The 17383-nt window shown below is 38.7% G+C and overlaps 1 protein-coding gene across 3 annotated transcripts in view; it reads right to left on the bottom strand.

The window, feature by feature from the left end:
• Positions 1–17383, bottom strand: part of ALS2 (alsin Rho guanine nucleotide exchange factor ALS2) — a 60291-nt gene that overhangs the window by 7058 nt on the left and 35850 nt on the right. For 2 of the 3 annotated variants that reach the window (XM_040228794.1, XM_040228793.1), the window contains exons 13-25: positions 15035–15197; positions 13463–13594; positions 12707–12835; positions 12279–12349; positions 11819–11885; positions 11281–11483; positions 11095–11160; positions 9715–9813; positions 8796–8960; positions 7129–7240; positions 6739–6816; positions 4525–4658; positions 3438–3605 (exon numbers count right to left, since the gene is read on the bottom strand). In XM_040228794.1, the coding sequence (XP_040084728.1) occupies positions 3438–3605; positions 4525–4658; positions 6739–6816; positions 7129–7240; positions 8796–8960; positions 9715–9813; positions 11095–11160; positions 11281–11483; positions 11819–11885; positions 12279–12349; positions 12707–12835; positions 13463–13594; positions 15035–15197 (1587 nt within the window). The remainder of the gene's footprint in view (positions 1–3437; positions 3606–4524; positions 4659–6738; positions 6817–7128; positions 7241–8795; positions 8961–9714; positions 9814–11094; positions 11161–11280; positions 11484–11818; positions 11886–12278; positions 12350–12706; positions 12836–13462; positions 13595–15034; positions 15198–17383) is intronic. The other variant, XM_040228795.1, reaches the window with a different exon arrangement.

Raw genomic sequence — 17383 nt, 5'->3', positions numbered from 1 at the left:
CAAAAAGAGAAAAGAAAGCCTATCATATATTTTAAGAAAGCAAGATAATTTTAAGTGCACATGAAGCTCTATTAAGGATGAAATGGAGCAACCATCACAGTGTTCAGGCAAATGTGCTTATAACTTTTAACTGTCCTGTATTAGATTTATGTTATTCAAAATAGCACTTAATGTTACTCCACACAAACCACAATAAATTAATGAAAATGTTGTGCCAACATAAACCCTGGTGTTGAAAAATACTGTAATACTGCTGTAAAATACTGTAATGTAGCATGTGTAATAGCCTGAACAGAAAACCGGTGACAGACTTGTGAGTGAGGATAGAAATGGAACAAAGGGGAGAGGGAGAGCTAAAGAATGAAGGAGAACAAATCAAAGGGCAAAGGATAAAATGGAAATGGGCTCAAGATGGACACTGCAACAGGTGGTGGGATACGCACACAATGGGTAAAGGGAAGCTTCCGATGAAGAGGTTAAGACAAAACACACACTAGTCATCAACTGACATTTTTCCTATTGGCACTCTATCATTAGATTACAATCAATGAGAAATCAGAAACAGTGCACAATTAACAGTGATACTATTTTAATAGTATCAATGAACAAATAAGATCTTTGTGGCAGCAATGTGGTTTTATACAAAAGTTCATTCATTCTCACTTCTTGGAAATACCCAACAAAAGTTAACAAGGTTAACTGGAGGACTCAAGTCTCAATGTCTTGGCCCAGGGGCTCTATCAGCAAAGGCTGACCAACTACATCCCATAAGGACATATCCAAGCTTTAATCAATCCTGGGAGTTTCCATTTCCTTCACTGATACAACAGGAGATAAAAATCATAAACGTCATGAATGAAACACCATAATCAATTTCCACTGATCCCCAATACAGGAAAAAACAAAACCAAACTTTCTTTCTATACTGCAGGGATTAGCAAGTTCTTTAGATTCAAATGCTTATCAGTGCTTGTGGAAGTGACTGGCTAAGTTACATACAGAAATATGAAGAATGGCAGATGGAAAAGAAAAGCAGGAAAAAGGAAGAAAATAAGAAAAAGAAAGAAATGAAAAGTACACCTGTAATCTTTTTTTCAGCACTTCCAAACCATTGTGCCACTTCCTTTTGGCCACCAACGTTTATGACAACAAAGATGCAGCCATTTGAACTGCTATTGCCATATATTTGCGATGCATAATTCTTCTGTAGCTGCTTTCAAGATTTTTTCTTCCAGTTTGAATATGACTTGTCTGTGCACAGATATCTGGTTTTTTCTAGGATGAAGTTTGTTTGGCTTCTGGAATGTGCAGGTTTATGTGTTGGCCTTTCACCAAACTTGGGAGTTTTCAATCACTATTTATTAATATTTTTCAGCTCTGCAATTTTTCTCCTTTCCTTCTGGGATTCCAAGGACACAAATATTAGACACTCAGGTCCTTAGAGCTCTGTTCACTTTTTTTTTCACACTCTGTTGTTCAGCTTAAATAATTTCTATTAGTCTATTTTCAAGTTTACTGACTCTTCTGCTGTCATTTCCTATCTGCTACTGAGTCCATCCAGTGATTTTTAAAATTTTGCTTACCGTATTTTTCATTTCAAAAATTTTGATTTGGTTCTTCTTTATATCCTCTATTTCTTTTCAGGTACTTACAATTTTAACATTTGTTTCAAGGATATTTACAATGCTCACATCAATGTTTTTATAATAGCTCCTTTAAAGTTCTTGTCATATAATTCCAAAATCTAGATTAGCGGGTCATGGGTATCTGTTGATTATCTTTCCCTGAATGAGTTGAGATTTTCATGGTTCTTTGATTGCCAAGTAATTCTGGTTTATTTCCTGGACATTTTGAGTATTATACTATGAGATTCTGGGTCCTGTTTATATCCTATTGAGGATGTTGAGATCCAAAAGATAGTAAACATAGAATTGAAACAGTTGTCTTTACAAGGACCTGCTTATGAAGCTGGCCCTTGGGTGGCACCTGGGAACTAAATCTCCTATACGAATATGAAGCATTACCTAACATAAGGGTATTGTGGCGCTGCCTGTAAACTGTATTAACAAATTGATTTACGGTGGACATGTGCTTCCGTCTGGGACTGTGGGATTTTGGTAGCTGGTAGGCTTAAGATGCCTATGTGACCAGTCTCCATAAAAACCTGGGGCAGTTCATCTCCAATGGGCTTCACTGAGCAGAAATACTGTGTTTGTGTGGCTGCATTTTACTGCCTGGGGGAGAGTGTGCTGTGTGTGACCCCTCAGAGAAGAGGCAGAGCACGGGAAGCTTCCACATGGATTCCTCCAGACTCTGCTTGTGTCTTCCTCCCTTATGATCAGCCGTGGAGCCTTACTGTGTTGCTGGAACAACTCTTACCTGTGAGTACAACCATATGTTGAGTCATATTATGAGTTCCTCTAGTGAATCACTGAATGTGCAGGTGACCTTAGGAGTCTCTCAAACAGCTGGTATTTTTGTTTCTGCTGTCTGTGGGCTGTGGTTCCAGTGATAGCCCACTTCCCACAGACTATGTAGGCCTGTCTGGGTCTGTTCCGTGCGTACCACTCAAGTGTCAGTCTGGGACCTAGGTGGAAACTGCTTAGCTAATTAGAATCAAATCCACACATGAACAGGTATGGGGTGAGTCCAGGAGTTCATAAACAACTTATCAGGGTTGCTTTCCAAAGTTCCTCTCTCTCCATGACCTCCCCAGCATTTTCTGATTCCCCCTGTAGGTAAGTCTTCCAGCCTGAAATTACCCACTTCCATTAAGTGGTGGGAGGACAGAGAGGGAAGCCAACACAGCAGTAAGGTTTGGCCCTGACTCCTGGACCTGATGATCCATCAAGGGAGGAGAAGGGTCCACACCGTAAGAGTCCTGGCTCCTCCAAGTACTCCTGGCTGCTCCAGCTGGCGCATTGCTGTCCTGCCACAGAAGTGCATGTAGGCTGAGGCATGAGAAAGTGGAGAAGGAGAGAGAGAAAACCCAATGTTCCTCCTCCACTCTTTCTGAGCTCTAGGAGTTTCTGGCATCTTGAGCCAGAAATAGAGGGGTTTTTCTGGATCCCTACACCACACTGTGTGCTTCTAGTTTCAAGTTATACTCAGTTCAAGCTGAGGAACATGGAGGTTAAAAAACTTGTAAACTCTCCACTGGCTGGGTGGCGCTTTGAATTCACGTGTTCTTCCCCAATAATCTGCTGCCATGTGCTCTTCAGAGTTTTGAATAGCTCACCATGTATTCTGCCTGCATTTCATATTAATAGTTGAGTTCAGTAGAAGACACAGGGAGGTGTGTTTTATCCACCCTTACCCAGAAGTATATCACTGACTTCTAAATTGTACTTACAACCTAAATGTGGAAATCCTTAACAACCTACTCGCTTTAGGTTTCGTCTTCCACCAGGCTCTATGCAGGGCAGGCATCCACGCACCTGTCTCTGTGTTGGCGCCGGCTGGTGGTCAGGGCCACAGCAATATTGTCCCACGCTTTCCAAACTTCCCCTTGGCCTGGGTTCTCACAGCCGAGCTGATGCCAACATTCATCAAACACGGCTTTCCACTTCTCATCAGCCGGCACTGCCAGGTTTCCAAGCTTCCTGCTAATAAGGTTATGTCAACCTTTTATTGATCACTTATTTTTGTGCAAATATCCTAAGGAACAGAAGCTTTCTAATAATACACGAACTATAAATACTTCTGTGACAAAAGCTGCCTATGTTGATAGTGGCTCTGTTGTTTAAAGACTGAATAAAAAGTGTAAAGGGGTCATTTTTAGCTACTTAGTGTTTATTAGATACTAAAGTGTATGAACTGTTAAGTATGAAGCACATCAGACTTGTCTCCTTTGCTTTCAACATTTATATAGAATTGATTTTGAAAAACTGATTCCTGCTAAAAAGAGAAGTTTCTGTGCCTTGCATATCTCACAATGAGAACTGTAAAATACATTATGCAGTGGGTTCTAAAAATACTCTTTAAGAATAAACATGCTACAGAAAGTATATCACGCTCCCATGAAAACAAAGAATCTGAGATGCTATCAAAATACAAAAACAAAGTGGAAGCTGGAATCAGTAAAGGAAAATAAATGTGCCAAAAACCTAGAGAAAGAACACAATACAGTTGGAGACTTTGATTTTTCCCCATATATGCAGCGTATACTATTCCACTATTATATTTATAGGGCTGATCTTTACTTCTCAAAATCAAGTTGTGCAGGGCTTCCATTTTAAAAGGTTCTCTTTCGATCAATTTGGATACCTGTACCATTAACAGCAAGATTATTCCTGCACACAGAACTTCCATCAGTTTAAACATTTATGCTCTGAGGCTATAATCTAAGACGACTATAGATTTAGCTATCTGTAGCAGTGTCAGTTTACAATTCAGGGTTATACATGGCTTACAAAAACAGACTTTAAAAACTTGTTCTGCATTTGAAATATTAACCAGTTTTTACAAAAGCAAGACAACACAAAACATTCCATAATTAATCCATAATTAATACTCATTACTCACAAAGCTTTAGGTCTGTCTTTATCACTCTCATACAGACTAGGCTTGAAGTATGTTCCAGTGATTTTGATCCCAGATCCCCATTCTCCACTAAAATAACCTTCAATGTAATCTCCATTTGGCATAGTCAGTGTTCCCTAGGTAATGGTAGAGAAAATGTGGAATTACAAGAAGTATTTCCAGTCTTAAAAATCAAGGGGGGGTAAAAATAAAAGAAAAAGCACTACATGGTTGGCATTTTCACTTTTAACTAGTCCCTAATCCTTAAAAAAAAAGTGTATGTACATGTATGTGCAAAAAGAGTATATGAAAATAACCCATGGGTTAAAGAAAAAGAAATAACAAGAAAAATTGTTAAAATACTTTGAGCTGTATAAAATGAATACACAACTTACCTAAATTGATGCAATGCTACAAAAGCAGTGCTTAGAGGCAAATTTAAAGCTGTAAACGTCTATATTATTTAAAAAAAAGATCTGAAATCAATAATCTAAAATTCCACCTCACAAAATTAGAAAAAAGCAAACTAAAGCCAAAGCAAGAAGATACTAAAGATTAAAAATCAATGAGAAAGAAAATAAGAGATAAAAAGAACAATGAAACCAAAAGTTGCTTCTTTGAAAAGATACGAAAACTTGACACACATTTAACTGGACTGACTAAGAAAAAAAGCCCAACATTTGATTGATCAAGAGAAGACATATAATTAGAAAATCAAAAAACAGAGGATATTAACATTCAATAAGCTATAAACAAGTAAATTCTTAAAATGTCAAAATATTTGAATATATACATTTCACCAAAGAAGACAGATGAATTGCTAGTAAATACTTGAAGATATGCTCTATAATAAGATTATTAGTCACTAGGGAAATGTTAATTAAAACCATAAGGTTTCAGTTCACATTCACTAGAATGACAAAGAGGAAAAAAAGAAAATAAAAAATACTGGCGAAGGAGTGAAGAAATTAGAATCTTTATACATTGACTATAGGAATGCAACATGATGCAGCCACTGTGGAAAATAGTTTGGTCATTTCTTAATGTTAAACGTCAATTTTCCATACAACCCAGCATCTGCACTCCTAGGTGTTCAACCGAGAGAAATGAGAACACATGTTCACCCAGGAAGTTTTAGGTGGAAATGGAAAACAGAAACTCAGAGAGACAGAAAACAAACCTGTGGTGTTCAAACGGGAATGGATAGGATATGGACAATTACGGGTATGGGATTAACAGACACAAAGTACTATGTACACAGTAGATAAGCAACAAGGATATACTGTATAGCACAGGGAATTATACCCATTATCTTGCAATAACCTATAATAGGGGCAAAATCTGCAAAAATACTGAGTAGTCATGCTGTACACCTGAAACTAACACAATATTATAGATCAATCATATTTCAATTTAAAAAAAGAAAAGAAGTTGTAGTTAACTTCACTATACACTGTAGCCTAAAGTTGAAAACAGTCTAAAGCTGAAAATAATCCAATGCCCATCAACTGGTGAAAGGACAAACGAAATGTGGTTTGGGGATACTGTTCAGCAATAAAAAGGAATAAAGTATTGTACATGCCACAATATGTAAAAATCTCACAAACATGCTAAGTGCGAGAAGCCACACAAAAGAAAACCCTTGCTGCATGATTCCAACTACATGAAAGGACCTGAAAGGGCAAATCTATAAAGTTCATCAGAGGTCATCTGGGACTGGAAGCAGAACAAGGGAATGACTATAAGTGGGCAGGAGATGGTGACAGAAATGATCTCAAACTGCATCATGGTAAGAGATCAGTCCTGGGAGTTCACTGGAAGGACTGATGTTGAAGCTGAAACTCCAATACTTTGGCCACCTGATGCGAGAGCTGACTCATTAGAAAAGACCCTGATGCTGGGAATGATTGAGGGCAGGAGGAGAAGGGGACAACAGAGGATGAGACGGTTGGATGGCATCACCGACTCAACGGACATGGGTTTGGGTGGAGTTGGTGATGGACAGGGAGGCCTGGAGTGCTGCAGTTCATGGGTCACAAAGAGTAGGACACAATTGAGCGACTGAACTGAACTGAATGGTTGTACAACTCTGCATATGTACTAAAAAGTCGCTGAAATGCACACTTGAAACAGGTAAATTTTATTGGAGGTTAGCTTTTTAAAGATCAAGAAAAAAATCAGTAAAAGATTATTAAGAGAGAGAAAGAAGTTTCCAACCTTTCCACTGAGGGTCCAGTCATCTGAAAATTCCCCTTCATAGATAGTATCATCTTCAGACAGTAAAACCCCATTTCCCTATGTGAAGAAACAAAACAAAAATCACAACACGTAAAACATAGGGCAACTTAGGGTAACACATAACTTAGGGTATCTGTAGCCACATCCTCCAAAGCCTTACATAATCTTAAAAAAAGAGAAAGAAGAAAAATCGTATTAGGGAAGGTAGAACATTAATAAAAAGATGACTTAAAAATTAAGTAGGAGTTTTAAAAAGTCAACTGTAACTATCATATTAGGGAAGGTGGAACATTAATAAAAAGATGACTTAAAAATTAAGTAGGAGTTTTAAAAAGTCAACTGTAACTATATGCAAAACATTCCACTCACCATCATTTTATTAAGATGGAAGTTGCCTTCATAGTATAAACCAAACTGGGTAACTACTACAGCATTGCCTTGGCATACATCATCTTGCCACAGTCCCATATACTTCTCCCCTCTGCAGAGAAATAGAAAAAAAAAATTAAAAATAGAAATTTAAAAAAAGAAATGAAATTTAAAAATCAATGATGATAAGGATGAGGTAGAGAAAAAACAATGATCACATGGAAGATACCAAGCATCACCCCGAGGTTAGTATCTGTCCCATTTCACTAATTAAAGTGTTAACGCTGTCTCCTCCAACATGGGAGAATGTGACTGCAAAACACGTCCCACTCTGAGCACTATCCTCTCAGGAACTGGTGGGTCAGATGATAAAGAATCCGCCTGCAATGCGGGAGATCTGGGTTCAAACCCTGGGTTGGGAAGATCCCCTGGAGAAGGGAATGGCTACCTACTCCTGTATTCTGGCCTGGAGAATTCCACAGACACAGGAGCATGGTGGGCTACAGTCGATGGGGTTGCAAAGAGTCAGACACAACTGAGTGATTAACACACACATACTATCAGACATAGATCTGTATATACTTTCAGGGCTTCCTTGATAATTTTAAAATATTTAATTAATGCCAGAATTCAACTCGAAACAATGTCACTCAAGAGGTGAACTTAAACCTATGCACAATTTTTCTCATCCAAAGTTTACTGACTTAAAAGGGGTTTATCAAAAAAGAAGTCTCATTCTTCCACCTACTCAAACTCAGAGAAATCTTACTAATCTCCACTAAAAAAATCAAATGAGTACAAACTACCTGTTAAATAACCGTGGATTTTAGTAACTACAGCAAACAATTTTTAATCCCACATTAGGACAATAACATGTGTGTGCTAAGTTGCTTCAGTTGTGTCCGACTCTGTGCGACCCTGCGGACTACTACAGCTCCCAGGCTCCTCTGTCCATGGAATTCTCCAGACAAGAATACTGGAGTGGATTGCCATGCCCTCCTCCAGGGGACCTTCCCAACCCAGAGATCAAACTCACGTCTCTTACATCTCCTGCACTTAAAGGCAGGTTCTTTACCACCCAGCAACACCTGGGAAACCCCCACAATAACATGCGGGGGAGATTATATATTCAGTCTAAAAGCAAATCAGGCCAAACCAGATACAGAGGCAAAAGAACTATATTCCTCCCCAAAGTTTAGTTCATTGAATTTAACCAAGTTTGATTCCTGGATGGCTGGCATGGTAACAAGTCAGAGGCTTGACAGGAACAACTACATACAAAAGTGTTTAGATACTATTTCATAATCCCAAAAGGGAATTTCCACTGATCTTCCTAACTTTTTATTCCTATTATCTACCGACCACATTAGTTTCTCTTTGTATAATAGTCATAGATTTGGTGGCCCCTTTGAGACACGAAAAGCTCTGTATAGGTGAAGCTTTAAGGAAAATCATACCAATGTTAATTCTGAATGATTCAGATCTTGTATAGAAGTAACCTGTTGTCTGGTTCACTACTGAATGAATGACACCTGACAACTCTGTTTTCTTATTAAAAATGTTCTCCAATTAATACACTTAGCCTTCATAAAATCATCTTTTTTTAGAGATGAATAGGAACCTTATCCTCTCAACTCAACTGTGAGAGTAGGGGCAGAATACTGTACCTCGTGATATCATCAAAGACACCGTATCCTGCTTTCTTATCCATTACCCACTGGCCAATGAACATACTGGGAGAAGAGGAAGTCAGCTTTCCACTTCGCAGGAGACCATGACCATGACGCATATTATCTTGAAAACAGCCTTCAAACACTTCACCAGAGGCATAACTGTGGTTAGAAAGAATGGATAAAGATCACAAGCATACTGAATTCTGATGCTCATTTTTACAAAGTTTAGGAAATTCAAAATTATACTCATGTCTCACTGGTAGCTGTATTTGTTTATTTACATGACTATTTTTCACCAATCAAAAATCTCATTTTTGAATGACTGAGTTTAAAAAGTTGAAGATGTTATGGGGGGAATTTTATGCTAACATGGAGGAAAATGTGTCCCTTATGGGAAAATGAAATAATGAGTGATCTCTGGAAGAATGACAGGTTTTATCCATACTAGAGCTATGCAATAAATATTAGATAAATTCACAAGCAAGATATCTAGGAGATTCTATGAGAAAGTTATGGTTTACAATGATTCTACAATTAAACTAAATAATAAGCTAATATCTTCATCCTGTGATAGATGAGAGACTGATATTTCAAAGAAGAGTCAACACATTTTCAGTCATTAAGGATAAGTAAAATTTACTGCTTGCAAAAAGAAAATTCAGGTTTACATGATTTTTCTTTTAAATTTATTTTTAATTGGAAGATAATGGCTTCATGATATTGTACTGGCTTCTGCCATACAACAATGTAAACCAGCCCTAAGTATACATATGTGCCCTCCCTCTTGAACCTCTTTCCCACCTTCCACCCCATCCCACCCCTCTAGGTTGTCATAGAGTACTGCTGTGAGCTCCCTGTGTTAAACAGCCACTTCTCATTAGGAACCAGTCAGCAACCTTTCCAATGCTATTACCTATAGACTCCTTGACCACACATTTTTCCTTCTTTCCAATGGCCCACATAATGGTCTTCTTTGTTCAGTGCTTTGTTTGGGATTCTATATTCTCCATATCTGCCAAGGAAAATAAAAACATTTTAAGATACACATATGACATACTCACTTTTGGTATGAATATGTTGGTAAATATAACAAGAACAGAGAAAAGATCTACCTAGAAGAGTAAATGGGTTATTGGTTTACGTGGTTTTCTATTACCTAAGCTATTTGGCAAGTCTTAGAGGAATGGGCAGAGAAGGCAATGGCACCCCACTCCAGCACTCTTGCCTGGAAAATCCCATGGACAGAGGAGCCTGGTAGGCTGTAGTCCATGGGGTCACTACTAGTCAGACACGACTGAGCGACTTCACTTTCGATTTTCACTTTCATGCATTGGAGAAGGAAATGGCAACCCACTCCAGTGTTCTTGCCTGGAGAATCCCAGGGATGGGGGAGCCTGGTGGGCCGCCATCCATGGGGTTGCAGAGTTGGACATGACTGAAGCGACTTAGCAGCAGCAGAGGAATGGGACATCAACATCAATACAGAGTAATTAGGTGTTTTATCCCAAGTCCAGGGAAAAACAGAAAATCTGTGTCCTAGGCCTATTTTTGCCCCTAGTTAGCTGCATCACCTTGGGTAAGTCTAGGTACCCAGCTCCCTCATCTGTGTAACAAGGCAGGTAAATCAAGAGTATCTCAAGTCTCTTCTCATTCTGAAATTCTATGAAATAGAGATTAAAAGACATCAAAATTTATATTTTCACACACACAAAAATCACCTACCCAATTTATATAATAATCTTTTTATATAGTAAAATAAATTAGTTCTCTAACATGAAACAAAACACTTCATTGCCATACATTATCATGTAAACACATTTATAGTGTTAGAAAACATGACTTGTTTATATAAAAATAACATTTGAATATCATTAAGATAAATATCATTTAGAAGATTTCCCCTTCAACAGATCACAGAAATTAAAGATGAATTAAAATTACTGAAGGGAAAACTTCTCTATGTCCTCTGTGTAAAGGGGGCACTTGATCTCAACAGTCTCAACATCAACATTACCCAAGGTTCTCAGTCCTTACAACTGAGAAATGGATAGAAAAAAGCAGTCCTGTGTCAATAGAAGCTGTGTAATTTAAGGTCATCAACTGTCAAAGCAAATGATTCATTCTAGGTAAAACAAGGCTGCAGCCTGGATTCTTAGCTCTCTTCATGTTCATACCTGTGCATGATAAGTCCTAATCCATTTCCAAAAACATAAAACAAAATTCTACTGTCTTGACAATAACTGTGAGCACAAAATAACATACTTTAACACACTTATGTTCACAACGTCCTTACCCATCTTCCAAGCCATTCCTGAACATGCCAGAATACATCTTTCCATCTGGCCACTTCAAAACCCCTCTGGAAATACATAAGCAAAGAACAATACGTGTCAATTAAAGTTTCTGGTAATCAGTACTTTTTCAGTAGTTAGACTACCATCCTGCCTCCAGACATAAGTGAAATCACGAGCATGCTAACCTGCCATGAGGCTTCCCTGAAAGCCAGCGCCCATCATAGGTTGCGTCCTTTAGGCGAGGATCCTTGTAGAAAGTGTATTTGGCACTGCGTGAAATTGGCGGTTCCTGCCTCTGAATACTGCTGCCACTTCCATAAGGTGGAAGATCAGACATCCCCCTCAAAGCCTGATCCACAGCTTGGCTTATCGCCCGGAGCCACTTTGTCTAAGAGCAAAAAGTACATGCCAGTAAGCTTAAGGCAACAACTCATCAAGCATTGCTTTAAATCTTGATAGCTTTCCTTAGTGTGGAAATTTCATCTGACTCCTAACACTCTCTTTATTGAGTAACACCGATTGGCTCTTAAAATTCACTGCTTTATGTTTTAAACTGTTACATTAAAACAACAACAAAAATCTATTAATTCTGGTTTAAAGAAGATTTTTCAGACATAATTATGGATCATTAAGCAAGCAAGAACGATCTGTGTTTCTTCCTCACTACCATAAGAGACAGAAACAGCCAGGCCAAAGATGGAAAGAAAATACCATGAGACTAACCTTTTCCTGGGGTGTTGATGAAATGAGAGTGAACTGCTCCTCGGGTGTAGTTATCTTCAGGCCATTCCTAAAATGTGCACAAGGATAAAGGCCATTAGGTATGACAACCTGTCATTATAACATCAATCCTCAAATAGGAAAAGCAACTTGTTTATTTCAAGAGGATCAGAAGTCAATTAGATGTAAATGCAGTCTTGCCCTGGGTTTGGTTCCCATAGTGGGAAAAGGACACAGTTTCTTTGCTCTGGGTTAAACAATGGGGATGTCAGCAGTGCAGAAGCCCTTCCAACACTCATCATATTGGCTCTTCATGATCTTCCCACTAGACCACTTACTATCTATGTGTTGTGACGGTGAGCACTCTTGTACACAATAGGGAGGCCTCTTGAGCTTTTATTTGTCTAAGGAAGCAACCTGGGTAAGTAACACAAGAAGGGAATGAGGTAGGGGGGACACTTACACACCACCAGCTTCTTCAGAAAGTGGCTCAGCCCACAGTGTGGCTAAAGGGAAAACATGGTGTGTGGAGAACTGAAACAAAGAATATGGAGACACGTCTGAGAAAGCCCATATGGGCCCTGAAGTTGCTGCTGCAGAACCCCTTTCAAGTGGTTAAGTCCCCTTCAGCCACATCCCCATAACACAGCTAACCCCAGTGGTCTCACCATGTTTGCGGCTATGGACCCCTTCACGCTCATTTTCAATTTGGAAACTAAAAGAGCTTCTAGAAGTCTAGCCTGTGCCACCAAGCAAGCGAAACATTCTCTTTCACTCAAGTGTTTCAGTAAAATCACAACAGTTTGTAAAATAAACTGATGGTACGATTAATTAAATACTCATAGTACTGCCCCTTCCATGGCATCTTTGGAGGTGAGGAATCTAGCCTACCTGGGCATGGACTAGGGCATCATTAAAGAGAATGAACCAGTTCACAGAAAACCTCCCAGCATGCTGCAGGGACAGGGCCCGGTTGCTGCTCTCACACAGCAGCCGACGCTCGGGCTTCCGCAAGGAATCCTGGGATTGAAAACAAATATAAAATCAAAGTATCAAAATTATTTTATGCAAGGAGAAAAAGAAAAAAAGATACAAATCACATTTAGGAAAATTTGTTGGTCATAGCTTAGCTTGGTGTTAATAAACTTAAATTCAGATGGGACCCAAACATTTCATAAAAGCAGAGCTCAAAGGAAAATAAAAAAAAAAAACAGGAAAGTGGCTCAGTTGGTAAATCTGCCTGCTATGCAGGAAACCCGAGTTCAATCGCTGGGTCAGGAAGATCATCCTCTAGAGAAGGAAATGGCAACCCACTCCAGTAGTCTTGCCTGGAGAATTTCACAGACGAGAGGAGCCAGGTAAGCTACAGTCATGGGATTGCAAAGAGTTGGACATGACTATGCGACTAACTTTCACTTTCACTTTCAGGAACAAACTAAAGAAGAGGAGACATATTCAGAAAAGATTCCCAGAGATGAGGGAAGGTGCTGATACTCAGACCCCCCATGGCTGTGATCCTTAGATAATCCTCAGAAAAGGGGTCACTACAGCACCATTACCGTAAACAAGTGAGGAGTCAAGAAGATTATGGCAGCTATTACAGCTATGCTTGCTGTCTGTGGGGTAATGGCCATTGGCATGGTTTACCGTCATTTTTCCAGGAAAGGTCTTCCAGAAACTCAGTGTGTATTCTGCTTCCTTCCTTTTCCTGCCGAGATGGAGAGCAAGTGACTCATAACAAGAGCTGGAATCCTGCAGCTTCTGGTATTCTGGAGATGCCTAGAGGTCAATAATTAAGGGGGGGGCGGGTAACAGACATATAACAATAGTCCAGAATTTGTAGACTCACTGTGGCTTAGATATGTACTAATAAATTTAGGGAAGGAAGCCAGCCTAAGAAAAGACATGGTACACTAAAGGGAACTAAGAAAAAAGAAGACTGTCTCCAGAAAATTCTACCACATACAGGTACCACATACAGCTACCCATGTATCACATACAGGTATATATGGAATAGGGGAAGAACTCAAGAGGAAAAAGAAACAAACACTGGCAGTTATCAGTAAGGAGAAAAGCAGAGAACTCAGGATAGGAGAGGAATTATCAACGGTTTTGGTCTCAGGATCCCTCTATCTGTGGGCTATATCTCTTGATATATACCACACGGGAAAATAAAGTTTAAAAATTTTTAAATCTTTATTAATTCAAATGTAACAATTTTTAATGAAAATTAAAAATTTCAAAACAAAAAAATGTTTCATATGAAAAGTGGCCTTGTTCCACATTTTTTCATTCTCTTTATTATGTGAGTTAAAAGATGACAGCTGGATTTTCATATCTGCCACTGCATTTAATCTGTTGAGATTGTTTAGTTCAAACAAATGAAGAAAATCTTGCTTTCTACAGTTGGAAATATAGCTGAAATCAGATCAGTTCAGGGTAACACCAAAACCAGACAAAAGAAAAGATCTACAAGACAAACATAAAAAGGCCACATAAATTCCTAGATCATTCTGAAGACAAGATCTGTCCTAAATAAGGACCCTAAGATATAAAAAATTCTAAACTATAAGAAACCTTAGAATCATTATGGTTTCTCTAGAGCCCTTCAGAATGGAAACTAAAATAACACAGTTCAGTATAATTTCAAAAGTGACTGTCTTAGGACCAGCTTTAATATACACTCATATCCTAGAGTGATGCTAATTTTCTAGGACTCCACCTAACTAATTTTATACAGAAAGTGATCTAGTTACCATTTGAGAAAATCCTGTAACACTGTTGATTTTTTCACAGCATATGTCAAAGTGACCCAAATACCTGGCATTAAATCTACCATGAACCCAGGCCAGGTACTAATGCCATACTGCCTTTAGAAGGATGTGTCATTACAGGCAGGGTTTTAAACAACTCTGTTTAACTTGTAACTTGTACTCAGTATGTACTCAAAAGTTGGACAACTACTGAATGAGTAGCAAAACTGGATCTCAGCTTTAGACTGACATAAAATGAATAAAATTAATCTTGTCAAGGCTCTGAAAGGAAATTGAATCCATAGCAAAGAACACTAGATAAACCTACAGTCATATTTTCTTCTTTCATTTCCCTGAAGAAAAATAAATTTAGTGGAGTCCCAGATCCTGGGGTAGAATAATTCAAACAAAAAACTATGATCCTTGGCTTCCCAAGTGTCCACAAGAGATATATATGTGAGCTTACCACTTCAAAACAAGTAGCAAGTTTTAGCAAAACTTTTGCATAACTATGAAGTCGTCTGATTGGCAAGAAAAACAGAGTATTCAAAATTTCCATCAACTGGGTATTTTCATCATCCACTTCTGATAAATCTTGCAACAGTTCCTGGTTTTTATTTAGGAAATCACTGAAGGTAAAGAAAAAAAGGAATTCAGTTAATCATTTTGATATTGACAATATGCATGATATTAAACAGAAGTATTTCACCACATCCTACTTTCTTCAAAATATACATTTTTAGGTGCTATAAAAGAAAGTAACAGATGATTAATACACTGAAATAAACATGATATAATTAAAATAATTTCCCTGCCTATAAATATGGGATTTTTGAGTATGAAAAGTAGTAAATGGTAACAACAGTAACACTATAATAGATATGGTGCATCACAGACTTGTGCCTAAAGTTCTAGGAAATAAATCATACATCCCACAGTTACAGGGAATAACTGCAGACAAGCTGACACAGTTACCTGTCAATTTCCAAGTAGGAAGTCACAGCAGTAAGTGGCAAAACCAACTGTTCTAAACACTTGTGCTAAACATAAATACTGGAAGAAAAACAAAGTTCTTTGCTCTAACAAGACTGGCATGGCATACTAACTACTGCTAATTTTTTTTTTCAATTTGTGGTCATCTAATAAGAGTTTATTACAAAGGCATATTAAAAGGTATAGATGCCAGTACTACAATTAACAGCGAACAGTAAAGCAAATTATATGTGTGGATTTTAATGCTGAGATCATTGAAAAAACATTTCAAATTGAAACCAATATTTATTTTTTATATTCAATTATGAAGTGAAGTCACTCAGTCGTGTCTGACTTTTTGCGACCCCATAGACTATACAGTCCATGGAATTCTCCAGGCCAGAATACTGGAGTGGGTAACCTTTCCTTTCTCCAGGGGATTTTCCCAACCCAGGGGTCAAACCCAGGTCTCCTGCATTGCAGGCAGATTCTTTACTAGCTGGACCACAAGGGAAGCCCATATTCAATTATATATACATATATATATATATAAGTTCAGGCTTCCCAGGTGGCATTAGCAATTAAAAAACCCTCTTGCCAATACAGTAGACTCAAAAGACATAGGTGTGATCTCTGGATCGGGAAGATCCCCTGGAATAGGAAATGGCAACTCGCTCTAGTATTTTTGCCTGGAAAATTCCATGGACAGAGGAGCCTGGTGGGTTACAGCCCATGGGGCCACAAAGAATTGGAGACGACTGAGCAACTGAGCACACACATATATAAGTTCATGATTAAAATTTTACTGCAAATTTTAAGGCTGATCAATAACCCATTACATTATCCACACCACACTAAAACACTTAAAAGATCTGTAAAGAAGTAAGAGGGCTTCCTTTGTGGCTCAGCTGGTAAAGAATCTGCCTGCAATGTAGGAGACCTGGGTTGGGAAGATCCCCTGGAGAAGAGAAAGGCAGCTCAGACGGTAAAGCGTCTGCCTACAATGTGGGAGGCTGGGTTCAATCCCTGGGTTGGGAAGAGCCCCTGGAGAAGGAAATGGCAACCCACTCCAGTACCCTTGCCTGGAAAATCTCATGGACAGAGGAGCCTGGTAGGCTACAGTCCATGGGGTCACAAAGAGTCGGACACGACTGAGTGACTTCACTTTCACTTTCACCCACTCCAGTATTCTGGCCTGGAGAATTGCATGGACTGTATAGTCCATGAGTCAGTGGAACAGAATAATAATCATAATCTGTTCACTTTCGTGCATTGGAGAAGGAAATGGCAACCCACTGCAGTGTTCTTGCCTGGAGAATCCCAGGGACGGGGGAGCCTGGTGGGCTGCCGTCTATGGGGTCGCACAGAGTTGGACACGACTGAAGTGACTTAGCAGCAGCAGCAGCCACTTAATGAACAATAATTATGTGCCAAGTACTGCCCTCACAGCTTTGTAAGCATGATACTGTAACTTTTAGCTACAAGGCTTCAAAAACAAAACAATGTCACACAAGGCTATAAAACAAAAATGAGTAATTTTATAATCCCTTAGAGAACTATGGAATAAAGAGATGTTTAACTCAGAAATTATAAAATATTATCTTGGAAAGATGGAGAAATATGTAATAATTTCCAGGAACCTGTAAGTTCAATGGCAGAAAGTGGACTGCTATATAATGTAATTAAGAGATCTTGGAGAGTGTGCTGCAGGGAACATGGCCCAGATTTTTGTTTATATTTGGCTTGTTGGATGGTCCTACTTACTCCTCCATGTTCTGCTGGGGAAATTCACTTAACCCTACATAAGTATTCTGCTTTGACCAACTCCTGAGAGATGGAGGTG

Source organism: Oryx dammah, unplaced genomic scaffold (assembly GCF_014754425.2).
Source record: "Oryx dammah isolate SB20612 unplaced genomic scaffold, SCBI_Odam_1.1 HiC_scaffold_27, whole genome shotgun sequence".
NCBI classification, from domain to species: Eukaryota; Metazoa; Chordata; class Mammalia; order Artiodactyla; family Bovidae; genus Oryx; species Oryx dammah.
The sequence above is the reverse complement of the archived record's forward strand: the minus strand, read 5'-3'. Positions and strand labels throughout refer to the sequence as shown.